General features: G+C 44.5%; 1 protein-coding gene across 2 annotated transcripts in view; it reads right to left on the bottom strand.

Annotated features, from left to right (window-relative positions):
• Positions 1-121: 121 nt before the first annotated feature.
• Positions 122-24682, bottom strand: part of ANKRD52 (ankyrin repeat domain 52) — a 73959-nt gene continuing 49398 nt past the window's right edge. The window contains exons 21-29 of one of the 2 annotated variants that reach the window (XM_083489916.1): positions 24281-24500; positions 23781-23868; positions 22117-22200; positions 20362-20507; positions 20171-20253; positions 19424-19506; positions 17329-17420; positions 17059-17135; positions 122-15380 (exon numbers count right to left, since the gene is read on the bottom strand). In XM_083489916.1, the coding sequence (XP_083346042.1) occupies positions 17068-17135; positions 17329-17420; positions 19424-19506; positions 20171-20253; positions 20362-20507; positions 22117-22200; positions 23781-23868; positions 24281-24500 (864 nt within the window). In that variant the 3' untranslated portion in view covers positions 122-15380; positions 17059-17067. The remainder of the gene's footprint in view (positions 15381-17058; positions 17136-17328; positions 17421-19423; positions 19507-20170; positions 20254-20361; positions 20508-22116; positions 22201-23780; positions 23869-24280; positions 24501-24682) is intronic. The other variant, XM_083489915.1, reaches the window with a different exon arrangement.

Raw genomic sequence — 24682 nt, 5'->3', positions numbered from 1 at the left:
AAACGCAGGTGTGGTATCAAATTTCCACCCCTTTCCCCCGGTATTTCCATTATCCTTACCCACCCACCCCCAGCAAATAACTGGAGACAAGGTGTGGGGGGGAAACGAAGGCAGAGGCAGATAGAAGCAACAGCATTTTAATAAACATAATTGATTCAAAGCCACAATATGAATAACAGGACCTGGTCGCAGCATACATTGTAGAAAATAGATCAAGTCTGAATGCTTTTGTTTTTTTATTTATTTTAATTTACTTAATTCCTGGTTGACCCCCTCCCTCCCTTGCCCTAACCCCAAAAAGGTGATGCAGAAATTTTGAAAATGCATATTGTAACATCAGAGACAAAAAAAAGGTAACCAGTCACTTGGGTTCACATCAGGGGGGCTTATACAAAGGTGGCTTTCACACTGCGCAAGGGGTGTGTGTGGACAAGGGGGGTGGGGTGGATGGCTTGCGGTAGCTCTCTCGTTTTCTTTATTGGTCTCCAATATATATTTATATAGAAGTTCGAATATAATTTATTTACTTCATGGAACAACCAGGCGGGAGAAAATTGTCGGTGGCGGGTTTGACAAGTCTGCATTTTCTTCTAGGAACCGAACGTAGGTTTATCCTTTTTTTTGACACACAGGCAAGTGCTTCATTTTGTCAAGAAACCCCCCCAACTGAGGAGTAACCGGGGGGGGGGGAGGTAACAAAACCACTGAGAAAGGTGGAAAGGTGAGCAGCCAAACAGAAGCGGCTGCAGCCTCTGGGCTAGATATAAGGTGGGATGTAGAAAAAGATTCACACTTTGATTGCACATCGGAACACGTGGGTGGGGGGACCCTCTGCTGCATGGAGGCTGGAACTGGCCACTGGTTTTTTTGTGTGTGTGTGGTATTTGCCTTGGAAGCTCCCACCCCACAAGACACCTGCTGCGTGAGCATTTTGTTTCGAGTTTATCTCTTTGTGCTTTAAACCAGTTTGAAGGAAGATCGTGTACCTGCAAGCAGGAAGCTAGGCCTGTGAGCTGATCTGAACGTGTCTTTTCTACCCCCACCCCTTTTTAGTCTCTTCTAAACATTGGTCCAAGTTCTCCACTACTAACAAGACCACGTTAAGCCTCGCTGTCAACAACTGTGGATCAATAGGCCAATAGGTTGTGGGTGGGTGTTTGGATGGGGGAGTGTTTTGTACACAGCACTCCCATTTGCACTCCCCGCAGCCATTCTGCAAAAAGCAACGCTCCCCCGTCCACCCTTTCAAGCTTGCCTAAATATAAACAAAGGCATACCTTTTAATTTTTTTAAGAGAGTCCGCCTTAGCCAAATAACTCCCAATTAAGGCCCCTGCCTCAACGGAGGTAAACATGGCTGCACGCTGGTTTCGATCAGCAGGGTTGTAGGTTTAGTGCTCTGAAGGAGAAATCACAAGTACTCTTCTTCCCAACCCGACCCCAAACTATTGAACAGGAAACAAAGGAGATCTTTTAAGTGTGAGATGTTGATTTATGACCTAGCTTCTTCTATCCCCCACCCAAATTTACGCTTGCTGAAGTTATCACAGGAGGAGGAAACAGACCCAATACAGAGCAAGGAATGTATTTTCCAGTGCAACTCTCTTGCCCTATATAGCTTTCTTTTTCCTTGCATGGACTCCCATGTCTGCCCTTAGTGTTTTCAGATGAAGAGCAAGGAAGGCTTTTACAGTGCCCAAGCCTGCTCCTTTTTTTGTTATTATTCTTATTATTATTGCAAGAGGTAGGTAAGACCACCTGCTCTCCCCCTCGTCCCCTCTAAATTAATGTCTGGAAAGTTGACAGAATCTCACATCAAGACATACCCCTTCCTAAGCAAGGCATTCTAAATATGCTAGTTATTGCAGAGCTCCTCTGCGCTTGGTGGGGCAACCCTAAATATAAATACACGTTTGGCCACTGGCCCGGCAAAATAAAATCAAAGAACTAAAGGCGGGTCTGGGCAGCTGTTTGAGGTGGTAGAGTCACAGCAAGGTCAGCTGGCCAGCATTGCTCTAACACAAGAGAGAGGGAGGGAGAGTACAGCGTTCTACTACCTGGGATTCTTCCGAGAGGCAGTGCAGGCATTGTACTTGCCACAGGGATTGCTCCCTTCTAAGCGACATATCTCAGGGGTGGTGGCAAACTGACCACTGGGCTTGTGTGTGAGAGAGAGGGGGACAGAATTGAAAAAAACGGGTAACTGTAATATGCCTCTGGTCCTAGAACACTTGCAACTCATTTTACTGAACACACACGCACACAGAGTAAAGTGCTCACACCTAGGGCAGACAACGTAAGGAGGAGAACTGGCGAGTTCCATGCCTCCTCCCCAAGTCCACTCTTTCACACAGGTTCTCCTAAATTGCTGGTCCCCTTGCATCTCAAAATCCCTACGGCTGTGGCCCAGAATGGGGAGCACTTTAACGGGGAGAGGGGGCACGGAAAGGAAGCAAGAGGGCAAACGTGGAATATCACAGCCCAATGTCACTTGGGCCTTTGCAAGCTTGGGACGCCAGGGTGTGTTCAGATGTCAGCTGAATACTCTAAGGGAAAAGGAAACTGAAAGGAAGCCTGCAGAAGACTTCTGAAGTGGTACCTTTCTCCCCCATGGCAAGCTCCCCGAAGAACAGGCACAGCAGTAAAAGCAACGCTCAAGTCTTTTAAATAAAGGGAAAAGGAACTGGCCCTGAATGCTGTTAAAGAAAAGGCTGTGGAGGGTGCTGATAGAGAATTAAAACCTCGCCCCAAATACATAGATTAACCTAACAGAACGCTGAACTGAAATATATATTTTTCTCTGAACACCTTTAGGATTTGACAGGAACGACAAGCATTAGAAAATTCATCCCACTCCACAAAAGGCTTCCTCTGACAAGCAGCAGTTACAGGTGAAGCAGAAAGAATACTGTACTGCCTTCCCTCCACTGTAGGTGAAAATTATACAGAATTTCCCTTTGGGACGTTATGGGCCCTTGGATGCTGCAGCCAAAGGGTAACAGTGTTCTATACCCCTAGGTATAAGGCTCAGATGCACGCCTTGCCACTGGGGAGGAAAGGTGGAGTAAGGACCAGAAGCACAATTAAGAGGCTCATGCAAACATACTCCATTTAAGTCACCCATTACTACGAAAACCACCACAACGTACTGGCTGTACCTACCTCACACAAATACAAACACACAATTAGAGTGCCCCTTGAGTGACACACACCATCTGTGTGTCCAAGTGCAAAGTAATCTTTTTGGGGGGTGGATGCAACTGTTAAGAGGGGGAACACGACTGGAAGAATGAAAAAGGTCAAAGATGCAAAGAATAAGTGAATAACCAGGGCTTCCAAAAACGAAACCCTCACTGGGAGTGAAATTAGTGCTCATGTTGGTCGGACCACCATCCTTCAAAATCCTTCCGTTTACAGCTAAGCCCCCCCCCCCCACTAAACACATTCAAGAGTGCAAGCTATACAACAGGCTACAAACCCTCAACACAGTAACTGATTTCCCTCACCCAACCCTATCCCACCCCTTTATTGCTGCTCCCAAGGAAGAAATTTGTTTTGAAGCACAGGTAGTTTTTGAAGTGCCCGCAGGATCAGAGCCAACGAGTATTGCTATAAGACAAGCGCACATCCAGCAAAACAACAGCATGGACGCTCTCCGAGCAATGAACAGAACGTAACGAAAGCAGCTCCTGCTGGTCTTCAAAAGAATCGCCGCCACACACTCCAGCTCAACAATTTGTGGCTTCAGTTGCAGACGCAGCATGGCCAAGCAATTCAAAACACAACATGCAACAGGAACGCTAACGATAACACACGCACGCACCCCCCCCCAAATTAAAAGACCACAGCTCCACCTCAAGAAACCTAAGCAACAAATGCAGTTTGCCAGAGGAGTTTATGCAACCAAGGCAAATAGATATTGTTTACCTGTTAAGCTCTGTGTCAAGATTGTCAAAATGGAGCCCCAATCCCAGTTGCAAAGCAAGACTATCAAAGGCAGAAATATGAAGGGCATTGGATCACATGTCCAAAGACAATTAAACTACAGCAGCGTCTCATTGGTGCAACATATTATTTCCATGCAACATATAGTGCAGAAACTCATTCATCCTGTTTTCCCGGATCACCCTGATTTTGACAGTTTTTGCCCCCCCCCCCAAAAAAAAGAGGTTTGGAAATTTTCTACTTCACATTTTGCAGATTTTAAAACCTGGGACAGTCTTTCCCCAGTCTGGAAGACAAGTGACGGTGTGAGCCAAGGCAACCCGGTTCCCTCCCAATAACTTGAGCTCCAAATGGTATCTTTTGCTGGGCTCTACTAACTTAAGGAACAGTGAAAAGTCATATAAGCTGCTCCCCGATGACGGCTGCATCCCTGCATCAACAAACTCCCACCACATCATCACAGCATACATTCCTTTCTTATGTGCATCAATGATGCGCCCGAGGCCTCAAAGGATTTAATGAATTCTTGCGGATGGTACCGGTGAGAAGGAATGTGTGTGTGGAGATGGCAAGAAGGCAACTTCGCTGCAAGTTAGTCAGCTGGGCTCTGACCCGGAGTTACTGCCAGGTTCTTATGCTAGAGACCCTGTTGTGGAAAACTTCTCTGTTTGTGCTTAATTACCATGGCCAGGGGAATTGTGCCAAAGATACGCAGGAGGACCATGTGCACTCTGAAAACGGAAATCTCTCCCTCACAACCAGCCTTGAGCAAGTAACCAAATACAGTGGGCAACGGCAGAACAGCAAGAGTCCACTGGGCCTCCCACGGCATCAGGAAAATACTTCAGAATGGAACATCATAGCCCGGAAGCAAACCATTACAATCTCAAATTCCTACCAGTCCTTCACAACAAGGCTGAACCAATTAAGCTGGGAATTGCTTATGAAAGAAGCTGGCCCTTGATTCTCTTGTTACTCTCAATTAAAGAGCTCAGGAAACAGTGATCATTTCCTGTTCCCATCTGAAAAGCCACCGTTTGAATAGAAGGACCACAGCACGCATATGTAGAGAAGCTCTACCCTATCCATTATTTGCCCAGCGTTAGCTCCCACCCTCCAAGTGGAAACGAGGAGAGTTCATCCAATTACACTGTTGCTCTCAAGTTTTACACCTATATTTTAAGTCGCCTGCAAATATTGGAACTGCAAATGGATGCCGCTAAGACTGAGATACTAGTTTAGCAAAGTATTAATTAATTGCAAACAGATCTTTTTTGTAATGGAGAAAGTTATGAAAGGAATTAAGATGTTTTGCAACCGAAAAAAATCCAGCGTGGTACCCCTTAGCTGAGTGAGAAGAGAGGAAGGAGCCTGTTAAATTAAGGACAAAGAAAGAACAGATCCACTAGTATCATCCTCCAGGAACAGAAGAGTTTTTGGTTTGAAAAAAGGAGGATAAAGACTAAACAAAGGAAAGGTCAGAAACTGGCACAAAGCTATATTTAGTGCAATTTTTAAAATTCTCAATCTGTACAACACACACTCATGACATCAAGTCATTGAGGGGAACAGGTGGAAGGGGAGGGATTAAACAATTAATGCACCACACATTAAACAGATGCACAGAACCTTAGCAAATGCAGAAACACTTTCTGTGTAAAGTTCCTTTTTCATTTCCGAAATGTGGGAAATTGGGGTCTGCAAGGCAAGGAGGTTTCCCAGGTAACTAAAAGGAAGGAAGTGGGCTGCCTTGGGATAAGAGCTCCCAGACACAAATAAACCAGGACGAGGACACGAATGGGCAAGTACAAAGCATACACCATACCCTTTCTGCTGGCTGCGCAAAGACTGACTGAACCTTTGGTTTCCATCAAAACTGCAGAAAGGAAAATCTGTACCCCGCAGGCACTCTAGATTGCAATGTTATTTAAATCCACATGCAAAAACTGCTGCATCTATTAGCCGTAGTCCCCTAAGCATGACAAGGAACTAAACATTTTTGTCGTGACGAAGGCAAGTCAGGCACTAGGACAGTGTCCAGAAACGGTGGAATCAAGCCTTACTATTCAACATCAATGAGATGGAAGAGAGGAAGGTGCTTCAAACTAAATGCATTAAGAGGAAGGAACAGTTCTACAAGTTGTGGGAACGGAGGAGATGGCTAGATTAGGACAGAAGAGGCCAGCTAATAATTTGTATTTCTTCACTACACCTGAGATGCAATATACTCAGATTGTTATGTTGACTTAAATCATATGCACTTCATAAGGCTTTACATCTAAGGGGAGCTCAGTTTAGGAAGCGAGCTTGCATACAAGATGCAGAACTCTGTGTGTGTTTGTGTCTTCGAGATAAACCCTAATCCCCCACCCTGTTAAATATTCCTTTAGGAGAGGGAAGAAAAAAATAAAAGAAGCAAGAGATCATCGATCAAGGGGAAGGAGAAAGGCCAAACTTCTTTAGGCCCAGTGCTAGAGAAAGAGAGGCACCTGGTATCAGGTGTGAGGCAGGATGGGTGAGGGAATGCTGGGTAATACGTGCCCAATTTCTGAGCATAAGGCCTTCCGATAAGAACGCACCTGCCCATTGATCCTTAGAAAAGGGCCCCGAGTGGATTGTGAGCTTTTCCACCGCAGGAAGATGGAAGAGCAATTGGTCTAATTTGTTTTATCATCTTGCAACGTGCTTCTTGAATGTAAACACAAGTTACGTGCTAGAGGTCTAAAGCTTCTGGAATGATTTATTTATTTAAAGTTATTAACATTTCGACACAATGTCCGTTTCTTATTTAAAACAACCTTACGGACAACATCCCCAAACAGCTACAGAATCAGAAGCCGGAGGGGGTGTCAAAAGGGAAACACCCAGAAGAAGGGGAAGGGGGGAAGAGAGAGAGAAAGCAACCAACCATGGGACATGCCAGGAGAACACATTTGGCTGTGTTTCCCTCAAATCATCTGCACAAGGGTCAACAAGCAGTAGGTATGTACAGCGCCTGGACCAACCGAAGCTCATCCAGTCCATAACAGGAACCTTTTGGCAGTTAACCATGTTCAAGACACAAATGCAAACACGAGCAGCCATTTGGGGTACGTACCTTCAAGCGGACCAATGAAAAATGCCTTTCAAAAATACTACACAGTAGATCGTTAGCACTCCGGTTGCAATAATGCCCTATTTGCTTTTCGGTCTGCAAAGGTTTCCTCTCCTTTCCAGTTAATGAGGGGTGGCGTTTTCTGGTTTCCTCCTTTTGGAAAGCTAGTTCTTTGATCATCCGTATGTCAGTGCAAAAAGGCCTTCCATTTCATACCCCCTAGCCTACCTGCAGCAGCCTTCTCAAAGGTGTGCCGTGACTGCAAGCAGTGTGTCTTCAGGACACAAGCACATACGGGGACCTCCTTGCCACCTGAATTTGGGCACCAGGCTCCCTGGGCTCTGCTGCATGCAAACATCGGAAAAGGCTGGCTTTCTCTCTCCTTTTGGTCACTTTGCAATGCTTCGCCTCTCCCCTTCCCACCCAGAGCACTGTTCATTTTTTTGTATTCTCCCCCCTCCCCTCCGCTTTTGCCTAAGACATCCACCAACTGGCCAGACAACACATTAGTGCAAAATACAGGAATTAAGGCAATGCCCAGAAAGTGAGAGCCTAGACTTCCTTCCCAACGCAAGTATCACAGGCTTGTTCTCTAGGCTGCAACATGGACTTTGGGGAGTGCCGCCTCCCTGCCCTGGTTGGACTATGACTATATCTACATCAAAGGAAGGACTATTGGAGGGGTTTCATTCATTTAACAGGAGCAGGTGTGTTTTGAAGGATGTCGTAGCTACATGGGCTCTGGCAGAATCCTAATATACCAAGTAGCCAGACTTGTGTTTCATTGCCCGCATGATCGCGCTGACTGATCCAATGTTGGTTTTACCACACTGCAGCCAGGACGGATCTGGGCAAAAAAAGAAAGTATTATTCCCCACGGAGTGGATGAACAAACACACTCAACACACATACAGATCTACAACCCCAAGCCAAGAGACGATGCAGGAGTCGCTTCCAGAGGTCAAGTCAATTCGTGCTTTCTCCTGAGGTAGTCTCTAACTCTGCTGATGGGAAATCTCCAATTGGAGGTATGATCTGTAGCTCTGCTCTATACAAAATGCAGCAATCACCTATGCAAGTCAGACAACTTAAAAAAAAAAACCACACACAAACTGAGGCAGTACATCAAAATGCAACAGAAGTAGTAACCCGAATTAAAAGGCTATCTCCTGATGCTTTGCAAAATGTTTGGTCTTGGGGGCTTAATCTGCCCTTTGGGCAAAAGTCATCCTCTTTTTTTCCACTTTATTGCCATCACAAGCAGTGATGTTTGCTGGTCCTCCTAATCAAACACTAACTTATGAGCACAGATGTCAATGGCTTGTCTTTGCTACTTCCAGTGTAATTAGCATGAAAGGAAAGCCTTTAACTTTCACGCTCAAGCCCTTACAGAGCCCTAAAAAGGAGTGGTGAGGCGACAAGCGAGAGCACCTCCAATTCACAGAGAGACAGTCCGTGTCTATACGCTGCCTGTCTGGTTGATGTCTGAAGAGGATTTCAAAGTCTCACCACCTTCTGGAAATGCTGGTCTCATGAAAAAAGGAAAATACAATTCGAGGTTATTCATGCAGTGCTAAAAAGGTCTTTCTTCCAATCAAGTCAGGGGAGAAACCCCACAACTCCCAAAGGTTTTGAGAAGGCAAATCAGGCACAAGTTGGCATCATCAACACCCCCGTGCCATCCTTTACAGAAAACAAGAAAGCTGGACTTTTAGAAAGAGCCACACGTGGATGAAATTGCATACTAATTTTTTGTTTGTTTGTTTAGAAAAAAGTTTACTGCCACCCACCGTACACACAAGGCTCGGCTAGTTTCAAAGGCTTTCATGCAATTTTGCTTTATTATATTCAAGTTGTCAAACTAATAGGATTAGAGTTAAAAGTAAGGCTATTTCTCTCTCTCTCTTTTTAAAATCCTTCTGCCTTTGCACCGAAAGTGAATTTGAAAAGATGCTTGTCACACACAGATGCACACACGCAGACGCACACACACGAACTGGAACTCTGACACACAGAAGAGGAAGAGTAGTTTATACCTGACTGGTGATGAGGTCTGTCCTATCTTATTCAAAAGAAATGTTTATGTGCATAATATACATAGGTGCAGCATTTACACATAGGATACTGAAAAAAGACACCAAGAACTTGCTACAGATGCCTTGAAGAGTCCTTTAAAATTCATTTCCCACCCTCCCCCCCCGGATTACTTTCTTCCTTTTGTAACACCAAGGACTCATTTTTGACCCAATATTCATGATTCAAATGTAATCATCACTCCAAGGTTCACAGGAATCCCTAATACCCATTAATGTCCTTCTGGCTTAAGCTGGGAAACATTTTTTTGTTTAAAGCACATCCCCATTGTCACTTTTTCTTCTTCCGGCTAACATGGACAGTTTCCAAGAAATTAAATTGAGCAGAAGCTACGTTTGATTTTTAAAATGCTGCATGCTCAATATTGAGCATCCAGAAAAATTCAAGTCAAGGGAAGATGCTTTAAATAACTGAACGATCCAATGTTTTCGCAACTGTGTTCCCAGCACAGATTCTCACCCATCTGCCCAACCCTTTTCTTTTCCTGGACTTGGAAGGGAGGGAAAACCTCAAGGCAAAGGTGAGTTAGGCTTGTAGTCTGAACGGATTGTACAAGATGGTACATTTAAGCTGCAGTTTAAAATGCCAACCCATTCACATCAATGCATCCGGCTAAGGAGGTCCCCTGCCAATCCACCGCACACTGCAAGGGATTCTGGGGTTTGGGTCTACTCTCAGTTCACACTCTGCATCAGCTGACCCTGCCGGGCCAATCTGCTGTCCTGCACATTGGTCGTGGGGAGCAAGCTGCCTTTCAGGCTTACAGACCTTCTCACGAAGGAGCCCTGGCAGAGGTTCCCCCAGGCTCTGTGGAACACAGTTTGAAAACCACAAAGACTAAAACTGACTGCATGCAGGGATTTTGGATGCGAACTGAGAGATGACGTTCCGGGACGTATGTAACCAGTCCACTCAGAATTCATGTCTTACCTTAGAGCTGAATGTGCGCTCTTGGGGTGGGGTGCCTATACTCCATGATTTCACTCACCTTTTCGGGGGCAAAGGAAGCTTACAAACGATTCAGAATTAAACTAAGGAAAGGTCTCCTAATCTCCAGCAATTTGGGGAACAAACAACCAAAAAGAGGCAAAAGAGAACAGCATCATTTCATCAGGATTAGTTATTTCAAATTCAACCAAGTGCCCGTTTAGGAATAGAAGATCAATTTATCGTTTCCCAGTACTTGCCCTCTACAAGGACATTTACATTCAGTGTTTGTCAATAGTTATATGGCTCAGCTGGGCTCCATGCGGGTGGCCCTTTTATCTAACAATGGCAGTGCAAATACACTTGTCAAACTGAAATGTATTTGTGCTGTTGTTTTTTTTTAAACACAACTTCCCTTTGTTCATTAATTTTCCAGAGACATGAAGTTAATTAAAACAAAAAACAAAAAAACAAAAATACTGCCCTCCCACCCCATGCAAAACAAAACAGAAACCAGACTCCTCCTGGTCCCCCCTTCCTTGTTTGCTGGCCTTTCTCCTATGGGTTGCTATAAAGAGGGGGAACGAGACCCTCGTGGTTGTTTGCTTTTTTTTTAAACAAAGTGCTTATTTTACTTGTAAAGCAAGTGCTTTGGAGAAAGGTGGTTGGAGAAAAACTTCCTTATTTGGCGGGGTTTAAGGAGGGAAGCCCAATGATTGCTTTCGAGACAAATGGAGGGAAATGGAAAGGTGGTGTCTTCTGAGGTTCAGAGAAAGATGCATGATGGTCAAGACCTAGGCCATTCCTAAGGAGGGAGGCAACGGGGAATCAACAGCCAGCAAGAACCTTCTGCGCAGGAAAACAACATTCCGCCTGCCCCTCTCCCCCAACCCCGTGGAAAATACTGCACATCTTTAAGCCAAATGTGTTTGCAAAATACTGGGCAGGAGAGCAGGGGGAGAGAAGGGGAGAGAGACAGCAAGGGGGGGGAAGGAAGTTTGCCTCCAGCCCTCTTTTACAATGCACTAGGGAAACCGACTCTCATCTTAGCACAATAATGCAAGTTATTACCACCAGCCACTTCGATTATTACTTAAAATTGTCAAGCTGTGCTGTCAAAATGTACACGTTACAGTATTAAAGGAGAACAAGACTGGCGACTCTGCAACAGAACTGGCCACGTTTCGCTGACACCCACCCGATGCCTACCTTCCCTTCCTTACAAAAACAAAATTAAAACCCCGCAAATTTATTCTTAATTCACGTATGCGCTGCTGGAATTTTTCCACTCCATTTTCTTCATCTTTTTTTTTTTTTTTAAAGGAAAAGGAAAAAAGAACAGGGGCAAAATTGAACGTAAAAAAAAAATTATTAATGCATGATGCTACAGAACTAAGAACACTGAAGCCCTTAAAGAGATCACATTGATTGTCATATATTGAATTTTTATGTTGACATGTGAGGAAAAGAACACATTATCAGCATGTTAGGTACTATTATTATTATTATTAAAAAAAAAAAGATCAAGTGTCAGTTCATCATTTTTCCTCAGTTAATAAAAGAAAACGTGCCTAACAACCCTCTACAATCCTAATAAAATAAAATAAAATGCAAGCACAATCCATGTATCACTAGGGCTAGAAGATTCCCTCATTTTGAAAGGCTCCTTGAAAACCTATGCTCATTTCTGCTCCTCTGTCTCTCCACACCCCACATTGCCATTTCAAAACACAGCTAAAATTTGAGATGGGCACATCTGATATTCAAGCAACTGTGCTGCCCCCTAAGGAGCCCGATTTCCTGGGCCCTATACTTCTGTAACACCCCACAACCAATTCCACCAGAGTTTTCTGCGGAAACAGGCACAGCAACAACCCCAATTTAACAGGCTGTGCTTTCTCAATAGGAATACGCATTCCCCTGGGTTAACAGGAAAATGGTATCTGTTGCCTGGTACAAACCTGTGAGCGTAGAGTCTGTCACATCCAAGGGATGAGGGAGAGGGTTTAGGTCTTTCCAAATTGCAGCACAACCATTAGGTTTCCTCCCTACTGCCCCAGTTTCTTGAAAATACCTCAAGGCCCTCCAGAAATGTTTCTGGTCCGTAAAGGAGGATTAAATTTAGCCCTTTTTTTACAAAAAAGAAAGAAAGTGTGGCTTCAGACTTAATTCCCTACAACTTCCCTCCCTTCCCTACCCCTGCCACGGCCTGGCAGTTCAAAATTGGGCCTTTAGAAGAAGTTACAAGTTGCTAGTACCTAAAAAAAACAAAAACGAACAATGTAAACAAGGTGTTTAAAGTTATTTTCAGCTCTCCCTCTCTACAAAAGTAGTGAAAAGGACCTTCCTGTATTGAAAAAGTAGGGGACAGGGAGGAAAGGGGGGAAACTTTCATTCAAGTTTTGTTCACTTCTATTCCAACGTGAGGTATTTTGGTGTAGAAAGGTTAACACTTTCTTTCAAGGTAGAGAACTTGGAGCAACTGAGGGCAGAGAAAACTAACCTGACCGTAGTGCAGCTAAAATAATAATAATAATTAATGGCCAATCTGCAACAGGCGGTTGCTGTGCTTTTTGGCAAGTGCATTAAAACCTTAATACGCTCATATCTAGCAGCTGCGGTGAAAAGATCTCTCACGATTCCTTGGGCATCAAAGAAAGAAAAAAGCTAAGCTAGTAGCGCCCTAGTCTTTGTGGAAGGCTTTGTTGAAGGAAATGGCTGGGTTCGTTAGAAGACTAGAACTCGCTACCTTAAGGCCCCCAATTTTTGCAACCTATCCGTATGCAGCAAACCAACGAGACATGCAGCTAGCTGGTGCTTGAAGAGCTGACTCAAGATGATATGCAGTGGTCTGTGGGGAAAACACAAGTCCATTTGGTGGGGGATTAAACAAAAAAAGGAAATGGAGAACCTCTCTTTTAAAAATGCACTGTTCACCAAAGGACAACGTTGCAGCTTCAGTATTTGGCTCTAGGAGTTTGGCTTTGGTATATTAAAAACAGTGCCAAAAGGGAAAGGGGGGGTGGATTTTCTCACTTTAGATTTCAGTTTTTGCCTTTCTTGCATCAGGATTAAGCTCCGCTTAAAATAAAAAAAAAGGAAGGAAGGAAGTGAGGCATGGAAATGGCACTGGTGCCTATTCTAACGTCAGCGTCAAATGAAAAAGAAGAAGAAAGAAAGAAACGAAGAGACTGCTTTCAGTTTTAAGTTTTTGGTTAAAGAAACAGTAATTTGTTTTAAACCATGAAGCAGGATGGTTCAAGCACATCCCTGGCTCATATTTTCTCCTTAACAGTCTAGCTGATTCCCTAAGAAGCTGGTTGGGGAATTACTAGCCCTAACAAGCTCACTGGTCCAAACATGCAATGTTTTGAGAGTAATTCTATAGGCACCAGCATAGCACTGCAGGACTGGGAAGGAGGTGGAAAGAAGATTGTTGGATTAAAAAAAATAAAAGTGTGCCCTGGCAGACCTCAGCCGATTGCTACATCCCAATCTTTGGCTTTGAACGTACTTGTGATATGGTATATATATTTTTTGTTGTTAGTTTCTACACATGATACAATTTACAGTACAAAAAAATGAAAAGGAAAAAAAAAACAGTGCATACACTCAAAATGCGTAAAACCTGCATTTTTATAAATATATTTTTTAAAATAAAAACACACACACGCATACGCACACATACACCAACCCCACAGGCATCCCTACAAACACCCATGTGCACATTGTCCTAATGAAGCCTTCTGGATGGCGTTCGGGGGTATAAATACAACTGCAAGATTGTACGGTTCTGAAGTGCGTTGTTTTCCTTAAAAAAAGGTGAAACTTGCAGAAAGCTCTCTCTCTCTTTTTTGCTATTTTTTAAGAAGATAAATGCTTGTTTCTTTATAAATAATCTCTTTTCTTTAAAGCAACACTGACTTGTCTAAACGGGGAAAACACTGCGCGACACACCGAGGGTGGGGTTTGCGGGGAAGAGAACCGCGAAGGAAATTCTCTTTGGGGATCCAACATTTCGTAACCCTTCCCACCCCCTGCCTGCCTGCCTGCCTCAAACAGAAACCAGTCTCCAAAAAAGAGAAAAATCCCTAAAGTGCCTGATATGGTAGGGATTAATTCTGGCAGCGCATACGCAAGTTTTGTCAGAGAGGACCGCGTCAGCTGGGCAACAGCACCCATTTTGCATACGAGGGAGTACGAGCTGCCTAAGGTATCATAGTGTCCCAGGTACAGTAGTTCTCAATTCAAGTGTTTTCACTGGAATCAAAAAAGGGGGGGGGGGCAAGCACAACAAACAAACAAAAATAACCAAACGAACAAAAAGAGAAAGGAGCAGTTATAGTGGCACTTTGCCAGGAGCTGCTGCCCTTCTTGGCGGTCCCTCGTTTGTCAAACGCCTAATGCCAAATAAAACCAAGAGGTTCAGGGCTTCTGCTCCCTGCCTAGAACGGCACGACCCACAAAATTTAACGTTATCAAGTCAGGCAGCACGCAGAAAGTTACCGCAAAGCGGGAGGGAGCCAGGAAGGCTAGGACATCCTGTTTTAAGAGCCTGGTTTTTAATTTTTCCAAATTCAGGCCCCTCCAGTCGTGCCATATGCTCATTAATCGGCAAGCGTCCCTGCAGGAAATTAATTTGGCTTGGCCCTTCCTTCAGTTCCCAGAAGCATCAAGCCAGAGGAACTGGAATTTAAACAGCTGGCCGTTCCCTAAATCTTACCAAGGCCGTGGCCTCAGAAACGAAGGGCAACGGCATTTGGGCAAGTTTCTGTGCTAATTTAGACACAAACAGAACTGTTTAAGGTATTGCAAATGGACCGCTGTGGATTTGTTTTGAGAGCGGCATTGCTTTTTGTTAACTTTGACGGCAAGAGATGCTCATGGTGAAAGCAAAGGTCTAAACAGGAAGCAGAAGCCAAGATCCCCCCTCTCTCTCCCTTTCTTTTTTTGGTACCTAGGCCATTTTGGAAGGCCCATTCCAGTCTTGTTCTCCTTTAAAGTGTCCTATATTTATAGAATTCCTAAATAAATAGAAGATATTAGATCACCCATCGTGGTTTGTTTGTTTTTAAGCTACTCCGAGTAACAGCCATCTAAGCCGATGGCATTGTGCCTATCCTTGGTGTAGGGGCAGCTGTTGCCGTTGGGCAGGGCACCGCAGACTGCTGTCTTGGCAGCAATACTGCAGTTCTTGAGGAGGTTGAAGCTGAAAGGGCTGATGGCGTCTTTTGGTGGAAAAGGCTTCATGGTGGAAAGGATAAGTGCCAGGCAGTCGGCCACGTCCTTGTTGGGGGCGCAAGCCAAGGCTGGGGTATGGCCTGAAAAACAGAAACACAAACTCAGTCCCCTAAAAAATAATAACCCCCCCATTCTTGGGCAACCCGCCCCCCAAAGCATCTTTTCCAAGAAGGGTTGGACAACCTGTTCAGCACATAACATCAGTTATTTTATCATGAACTGGCTGCTGTTTCCTTTTATTAAAAACTGGCTCTTCCCCTCCCTGACCCTCAGCATAAAATACCGTATTTTTCACTCTATAAGACGCACCAGACCACAAGACGCACCTAGTTTTTGGAGGAGGAAAACAAGAAAAAAAATATTCTGAATCTCAGAAGCCAGAGGTGCGAGAGAGATCGCTGCGCAGTGAAAGCAGCAATCCCTCTTGCTGTTCTGGCTTCTGGGATAGCTGTGCAGCCTGCGTTTGCTCCATAAGACGCACACACATTTCCCCTTACTTTTTAGGAGGGAAAAAGTGTGTCTTATAGAGCAAAAAATACGGTAAGTGGCGTAACTGCACTAGTGCTACAGGTAAGTTGTGTTATCGCCACTCTGAACACTGACTATGTGAAAGCTCCTTGCAAACTACTCTTTGCGCTATCCGGCCACCACCTGCACAGCAACTTTCTGTACTCCTCTCTCTCTCTGCGTGTATGTATGTAAAAAGGAGTGGTAAAACTCAGTCCGTGACCTGACCCACTCAAGAGATCATACTCTGTGGATACATTTCCATGCCCCCTTTGTATACACAACTCCTGCTTAAGAGATACATTCAGACAGAGCACAGGAACTCCCTACAGATGGCCACCATTTCTCTAAGATCCTGAGAGGAAATGTTACGTTCTGGTTGTTGCGCATCCTCAGTGGTCGAAGCTCACTTTTCCTACCCCACCAACCACCTGCAACAGAGCACAAGTGTCAAGGGATTCTTTGGACCAATGGAATACAGTGGTAACTCGGTTCTCAAACGCCTTGGTTCCCAAACGCCGAAAACCCAGAAGTAAGTGTTCTGGTTTTTGAACGTTTTTCAGAAGCCAAATGTCCGATACGGATGTCGGCTATTGTTTCTTGGGCACCAGCACCAATAAGAAGCTGCGCCTTGGTTTTCAAACATTTCAGAAGTCAAAACAGACTTCCGGAATGAATTAAGTTTGGTGCTTTTGTTTTTGCTATTTATTTTGCGTTTTTGTTTTTGAGGCATTTTCGGTTAATTTGTTTTTGTGATTGTGTGGAACCCAGTTAAGCTACTGATCGATTGATCCAAACAAACAATGACTATCATCAGTGCAGGTAAAGAAAAAAATAATAATTTAATTTTTAAATCATCTACAATACTGTCTTATTTATTTTGTAGTACAGTATACTGACTATTGCTTTAATTTTATGGATCAATGGTTTCCTTAGATAGCAAAATTCATGTTAAAGGGGTTGTGTTTAAAAGTCTGGAATGAATGAATCCGTTTTGCATTACTTTCTAAGGGAAAACGTGCCTCGGTTTTGGAACGCTTTGGTTTCGGAACGGACTTCCGGAACGGATTAAGTTTGAGAACCAAGGTAGCACTGTACATCAAACTTCTGAAATTTCATCATCCTGCTTTGATAACCATTTTTAGAGCGCCATCAGCGTAATCCTATGGAACTCGGTGATTGCTCAAATTCTATAAAGGGCTACCTTCCTCCAGCAATGAAAGTGTTAAAAAAATAATTGAAAAGCCATACATTCCTGGTTCAGCTGCACTGTGTTGTGTCACACAAACACCACCAACCCACCAGCCAACAGATTAAGAGCATGACATCTGGAGTGAATGGAAAGGGAACAGGAAGGAGATGGTCTCACACCGTTTCAAATAAAAATACAGAACGTGTGTAAACATGAACACCCCCCTCCAACCAGCCTGCCCATGTAGACTCAACAGATTTTGCCAACATATATACATGAGCATCTGACCCCGCTCATCCGGAAGGGCTTCCAGGTGTGAAAATACGCACCTTCTTCATCCACAGCAAGCACAGTGGCACCTCTGCTTAGCAGAGCCTGAACAACAGAGGCCAGTCCATTCCGGGCTGCAATGTGGAGCGGCCTGTGAATGGCAGGAAGAGAAAAGGAAAGGCATTACTGGACGAACCTTGGGAGAGGAAGTGAGAAACGTATCTCTTGGAAATGAGGGCATTCACAAAGTTTATCTGACTCGTGTTCCAAGAGAGGAATGTATCAGAGGATTTTCACGTAAAACTCTTGTTGGGAAACTGTGTACGTGCAGCTACTCACACAGTCAATTAAGGTTTGGCAGACAGCCGGAAGGCAATCTGAAGGAGTAAGTCTGCCTGGTGAAAACAGACATGGAGGCCGCTCCCTGATTGGTCAAGCTCTCTAAAGGGAGTGAGAATTAATGGCCTACTAACTGGAATGTGTTAGTTCAGTATTTCAGTGTTCAGAGTTCTGTATCAGTGTAGGAGTTGTGAGTCGCGTCAGAGAGAGCTAGCAAAAGATCCATGTTCTGTTCCTGTAAATAGTCCACTGTATATAATAAACACCTAACTACAAGTTCCTGGTTCCTGCTTCGTCTATCCTGTCTGCAGCCAAGTTGCCAATTGCTTCCGTGGATTCTGCGTGTACTCTACTAGGTCTGGCTAAGCTCCTGCAACTGGTCAGAAAGTTGTGAAACACCAAATAGCTTTTACCAATAACTCCGGCCCTCCAGATGTTTGGGACTACAATTCCCATCACCCCTAGCTAACAGGACCAGTGGTCAGGGATGATGGGAATTGTAGTCCCAAACATCTGGAGGGCCGGAGTTTGCCTATGCCTGATGTAAACATTTAATTCTGTGGGTCAAATAGATCTGTAGTTCATCCTGCAGTATGTTCTGTGAAAGTTGGAAAGGCTTTTCAAATTGCTTTTTGCAATGTGTTCATTCCAATAGTTTTCAAAAGCATATGGAATTAAGAGCCCCCTACCCACCTTTCAGTTCTTTAGGGAAAATACGATTCTGGATTACACTTCTGTGGGAAATTTTGCTCTGGGAATTTGTAAACAGAATCTTTTTCACAGAATTGGTGGTGATGCAGCAGAGGGACCTACTATCCAAGTGAGGTCCACCAGGCTGCAATCCATCACTGTTTTAGACTCACAAGTTTAAAAATTTCTCATCAAGCCTTTCAGATTTTTGATACTAGACACCATGATGCAGTATACAGTGGTGCCCCGCAAGACGAATGCCTCGCAAGACGAAAAACTCGCTAGACGAAAGAGTTTTCCGTTTTTTGAGTCGTTCCGCAAGACGAATTTCCCTATGGGCTTGCTTCGCAAGAAGCAACGTCTTGCGAGTTCTTGAGAGTTTGTTTCCTTTTTCTTAAAGCCGCTAAGCCGCTAATAGCCGCTAAGCCGCTAATAGCCGTGCTTCGCAAGACGAAAGAAGAGACTCGCGGAACGGATTAATTTCGTCTTGCGAGGCACCACTGTATTAGTATTACTTTTGTATATGTAACTTTCTATCTGTATAGTTATCCTTGTTATCTTAAGCAACAAGCACACCCACCTGATTTTTATATTACTATTAATTGGCTTGAGCTCCTAATGATTGCAAGGGTAGTAAAGAATTTTTTAAAGAAATAAATACAACCAAGCAGAAGACTTCCAAGGCTTAGTGTGCTGAGGTTATTCAGACCCTGATAATAGGGCTCCGTGACAAACTTCCAACAGAAGATCTCTTAGTTCCCCAACACTGAGGAGTTACGTAACAAGAGTTCTGATTTCTCAGCTAGCTTAGCCTCCCCTTTTCATACAAGAAAGCTCATACACTGAGTATCTCCAAAGAAGATGGGTGAGGCATAAGATCACACCACCCACATTCCTGGCTGTGAAAAATCTTTAAGACCAGGAGCATCAAAATAAATGCTTTTCTTTTTCCATGTCTACTCACAGATGTTTAGCGCCCATCCAAACGCAGAAGACTTTTTTTTTTTTTAGGGCCGATGCCTACCCTTGTCTCATTGCTAGGAATGTACTTGGTAAGAAGGAAAACAAGGAAAGGCGGGGGGAACCAAACAGTCTCTCGTTTCCACCAGCTGCACAAATACTCACATCTGCAGAGCACTGTTAGTTGCATTGATAAGGCCAAGGTCTTGGGTTTCCCCCAGAATCAACAAGGCACACTTTTCATGACCCTGGAAAGAAAAGATAATTTATTTAAAGGAATGATTCGTTTGGAAGGCAGGTGCCTTTCTTAAGCTACACCCCCTTCCCCAATCTCCACGCACAAATTCCATCTAAGTACGGCTTGCTATGTTGTGCAAATCGACGAAATTATGGTCGTTATAATTAGAGCAAGCTTGTAAATGGGAAGGAGTAACTTTTGTTGTAGCTGTGCTGTTCAGCTTTTTATTTTAGATGCTTTTTAAAATAGTGTTTTATAGATTATTGTTTTACTGATGATTTTTTAATTATTCTATATGATTTATGCTGCATTATGTCATTTGAATGAAAAGCAGCATAGAAATATAAGAAATAAAAAAGTGCAGGACACATAAACCCATGAGGAAAGGAAGAATTCTGAGCACGCAGTAAGTGCTTCTGGCTCTTCCTTTCCTGCCTCTGGTACAGTTAATTGTCTTTTTTTTTAAACTGCCCTGCAGCAACCGAGAAAGGCAATAAATTCCAAAATTAAGGAAGAATCTGGAATGCCCTTAGGACATGCTCCCGGTTTTTCCTTTCAAATATGAATGCACTCATTATTCCATTGAAGTTGAATCACCTGAAATCAGGTGACTGACAGGTGGGTGGCGCAAGGAGTGGGGGAATACCGCTTGCAGGTCCTCCCTGGATATTTACCTTACTGCAGGCCAGGTGAAGAGCTGTGTTCTTGTTGACATCCAGCACAGTTAGATCCGCTTTTGCTCTGTACAGCAGAAACTCTGAAAATAGGTGGCGATGCCAAGTGAGAGTTGGTGCAAACTGTGACATACTTCAGTAAAAAGTAAAAAGGGGGAGGGAGGCATAAATGTAATGGGTTCTCTACTCACCAACTGCTGCGGTCTGGCCATTCTCAGCAGCCATCATAAGAGCGGTCCTTCCCAGTTGGTCAGTCACGTCTACCTCAGCCTGGTGGCGCAAAAGCAGTTGTAAACCATGGATGTTGTCTGCAAAGGCAGCAGCGTGAAGGGGGGTCCTGGAATGAAAAAAAAAACCAAATGCTTTTAACATGCATAGACCCTGGCATTCTTCCAATTTCCACCTTTATTCCTGCTGAACTAACACCTCTTCAGAATATTGTTTCTTCACTCAGTCAAGAGTGCAGCTAATACTCCTTTTAAAGACCCTGTTATCATCATTATTGTAGGACGCGGGTGGCGCTGTGGGTTAAACCACAGAGCCTAGGGCTTGCTGATCAGAAGGTCGGCGGTTCGAATCCCCGCGACGGGATGAGCTCCCATTGCTCGGTCCCTGCTCCTGCCAACCTAGCAGTTCGAAAGCACGTCAAAGTGCAAGTAGATAAATAGGTGGGAAATCTGATGGGAAGGTAAACGGCGTTTCCGTGCACTGCTCTGGTTCGCCAGAAGAGGCTTAGTCATGCTGGCCACATGACCCGGAAGCTATACGCCGGCTCCCTCGGCCAATAAAGCGAGATGAGTGCCGCAACCCCAGAGTCGGTCACGACTGGACCTAACGGTCAGGGGTCCCTTTACCTTTTATCATCATTATTGATTTAACTTATTAAATTAATATTTCCCCAGGGTAGCTTTTCTACCACAGGGATGTCCCATTTCCCCAGCACTAACACAGCAGCATTTTGCCACTAGGAAAGCAAACCCCCACCCCAACTAACATATGCATTGCAAGTTTTAGTGCTGTGTGAAATGTAGCTGTCCAAATCTCACAGGGATAGCTTGAGCAGTGCCTGTCACATCATCAAGTGAGCAACTTTTTCCAGCATGTGCCGTTTTGTGAACATTGCTAAGTAAGCATCATCTTTCACTCTTTAGAAGCTGTGCACCTCCTCTTTGCTCAAAAACATGCTGCAGGTGTTATTATGTGAAACCATCACACTCAGGTTATCCTGCCCTCATTCCGCTTAACTGGCTGTTGGTTAAATAACACCACTTTTCTGGTGAAACGGCGGAGGAGGAAATGCAAGGCCAGAGTTTTTTTTATGACCACCATAATGTCAGTTTCCACCCTAAGAAACTGGCAGCAATGTAGAGAACTGAACCAGATTAGTAGTAACTAGGTGGCGCTGTGGGTTAAACCACAGAGCCTAGGACTTGCCGGTCAGAAGGTCGGTGGTCTGAATTCCCATGAAGGGGCGAGCTCCCGTTGTTCAGTCCCTGCTCCTGCCAACCTAGCAGTTCGAAAGCACACCAGTGCAAGTAGATATATAGGTACCACTCCGGTGGGAAGGTAAATGGCATTTCCGTGTACTGCTCTGGTTCGCCAGAAGCGGCTTAGTCATGCTGGCCACATGACTTGGAAGCTGTACGCCGACTCCCTCGGCCAGTTAAGCGAGATGAGCGCCGCAACCCCAGAGTCGGCCACGACTGGACCTAATTGTTAGGGGTCCCTTTACCTTTACCTTCAGTTTAGCATCACCTGACACTGCTAATGTGAGGGACTCCTCGTCTGCACCCTGTTAACAACTCCTGCAGCATCTTTGTCAATTCTTGAAGCAAAGTTTCCTATCCTAACAATGGCCTAGGCATTGATGACTGTTGAGTTTCAGAGGGGACCGTATACCTAGAATGTCTACCAACGACAATCAACAAGGCTGCACACTCACTCACCTTCCTTTGGCATCTCTGCTATTAACAATCTTGGCACCCAATGCTTCCACAAGCATCTCAGAAGTGCCATCCTGGTTGTTAATTCTGGAGAAGGAAGAAAACGGGAGAAGCAAATGAGCTAACGTTGGCTTGGATTTATCTTCTTCTGCAGTTCGTCAAAAGGGAAGGGAGCTCAGAATGCGGCATGTATGGGGACATCTATTGCTCAGTGGCAAATGACATGCTTCACATGCAGGAGATCCTAGCTTCAATCTGTGGCATCTCTGCTTAAAAAGAACTTCAGGCAGGAAAAGGCCTCCCCTTGAGACACTAGGGCAGGGATGGGGAATCTACGGCCCTCCAAGTGTTGTAGGACTCCAGCTCCCAGCAACCCCAGGTAGCATGGTCGATGGGCAGGGATGATGGGACTTGCAGAGAGCCCACAGGTTCCCCAGCCCTAGAGAGCCAGCGGCAGTCAGAAGTGACTGTGACAGATTAACCAACAGAATTGGTATAAAGCAGTTTTATAAAGGTAGCCTTGGAGACAGCCACTGAAAAACAAGGAAGACACTGCTCTGGAATTGTAATCTTTGCTGATCTTTTATTTTCCAATGCTGTTTATAACTTGAAATGTACAATGAATTATTATTTTTTGCCAATCTTCCTTCCGTAAAAACACACAAAAAACATTAAAACACAAATAAAGTATTCTCAGTGACTTCTGTCAGCTATGGAACTACCTGTCCCTGGAAACTCTTCCAATGCAAACCTGGACCTTGTTCAAAACCACTTCAAGACCTACTGGTTTGGGTTGCTTTCAGAGGTCAAGGCTAAGCTAGATGTAATGGAGACTTGATAATATTTTAATGTGGTTGCATCATATTTCTGAGCTGTTAGGTTAGGGTGGACTAGAACGGTAAAATCAATCAATCAATCAATCAATCCAGAGAGACCACAATACTTGGGGACAATGACCCCTTCTAGGTGTTCACACTATCAAAACTAGGGGTACAACTTTGGTATCCTGACCTCAACTCTCTTCTCTGGTAGACCGAACTAAGTAAGAGCTAAGAACTAGGTCAGCAGAGCAGTCTGCTATTCGGTCCTGCTACCCACTCCTTGTAAAGCTTGCACATTCTGGGAGAAAACTGCTAAAACTGACTCATCATTTTGCTTGTGGTGAAGGAAGAGTTCTGCAGGTTAGATGTGTCCTCTAGTGGTTCCCATGAAGGTTGCATCCACAGAAAAACATCCAGTCAAGATTGCTCTAACTAGAATATAACATTTAGGGTGTGAATATGCTCCAAATTTAAACAGGTTTGAAACTGGCTTGCCTGTGATGGCACCCAGGCAGGGAAACTATAGTTATAAGAGGGGGCTAAGGATCTCTAGCAAAAAACAATCAGAGCTTCATGAGATGCTACGCAGTCTGGGAGAAGCCACGGCAAACTGCAGGGCTAGATGTTTATCTGTGATGGAGGCTCATTAAGAATGTACTATATGTAACAACAGGGTCTCTTGCACTAATCGCTTATTATTTAAAATGCTCCAGGCCTAAGGTACATCTTTTGAGATAGTTTATTTAGAAACACAGAAGTCCAGCCACTCATCACAAAAGCAAACATCCACTTTGGTCTTTGCTTCCACACCCCGCCCCACCCTCCAAAGGACCAATTGAGACTTACACCGCACAGTGCAATGGAGTAAAGGGGTTTCCTTCTAGGTATGCAAATGGATTGTGTTCAAGTAACAATTCAAGACAATCTTCATGCCCTGGCAAAGGGAGAAAAGAGGCAGACGGCATTATCAAATGACCTTCAACATCCATGAAATTATGATGAGCAGAATCAAGAGGTGCCTTTGCCCAAGGACTTGAAAAGATCCTTTGGGCCATCTCCCAGATCAACAAAACAGCCATAAACTGGGAAGGTGGTGACTATGAGTTTCTGCAGCTTGCTTTAATGAGCCAGGCTGCAACAGACTGACATACACTTCCAGCAGGGGAATGCGTCTCTAGAGTGCTGTTCTCTGCAGCACCAAGTTCTGCACTCAGAATACATAGAGAGCTGTGTACTCGCTACATGCTGAGTATCCTACTAGTGGCCCTACTGAACAGAACCCCGGTTGGACTGGTTCTCTGCCTTGGCACAGGAAAAGAACAATCAGAATCAGGCATAACTCGTACCGCTGTAAGAAGCCCAGTGCATTGGTGAGTAGCCACTATAGTCCACCACAGAGTCCAGAGGGTCAGTAGAGAGCGCTGCCTGCAGCAAGGTCCTCAGGATTTCGGAATGCCCACACACCGAGGCAAAATGGATCGGGGTCCGGCCCTTGAAATCCCGACACAATACAAAGGCATCATGGTCCAGCAGTGCTGCAAGGCAGTCTTCACAGCCAGTCACAGCCTGGGAGCAAAGAACAGTGAATGATGAAAGAATGTGCCCAAGCCAAATACTGATAACGCTGTGTTACAATAAAGGAATCTTGGCAGTGCCAGGATAGCAAAGGGGCGCTTCTCTTTGGTGCCATGTTGAAACCAGCAGGACATCTGCTTACGACATGGCAAAGACAGACACAGCAGTCAATT

Source organism: Podarcis liolepis (genome assembly GCF_965112155.1).
Source record: "Podarcis liolepis genome assembly, chromosome: 2".
Taxonomy (NCBI): domain Eukaryota; kingdom Metazoa; phylum Chordata; class Lepidosauria; order Squamata; family Lacertidae; genus Podarcis; species Podarcis liolepis.
Note: the sequence above shows the minus strand (reverse complement) of the source record. Positions and strands in the feature narration are given on the sequence as shown.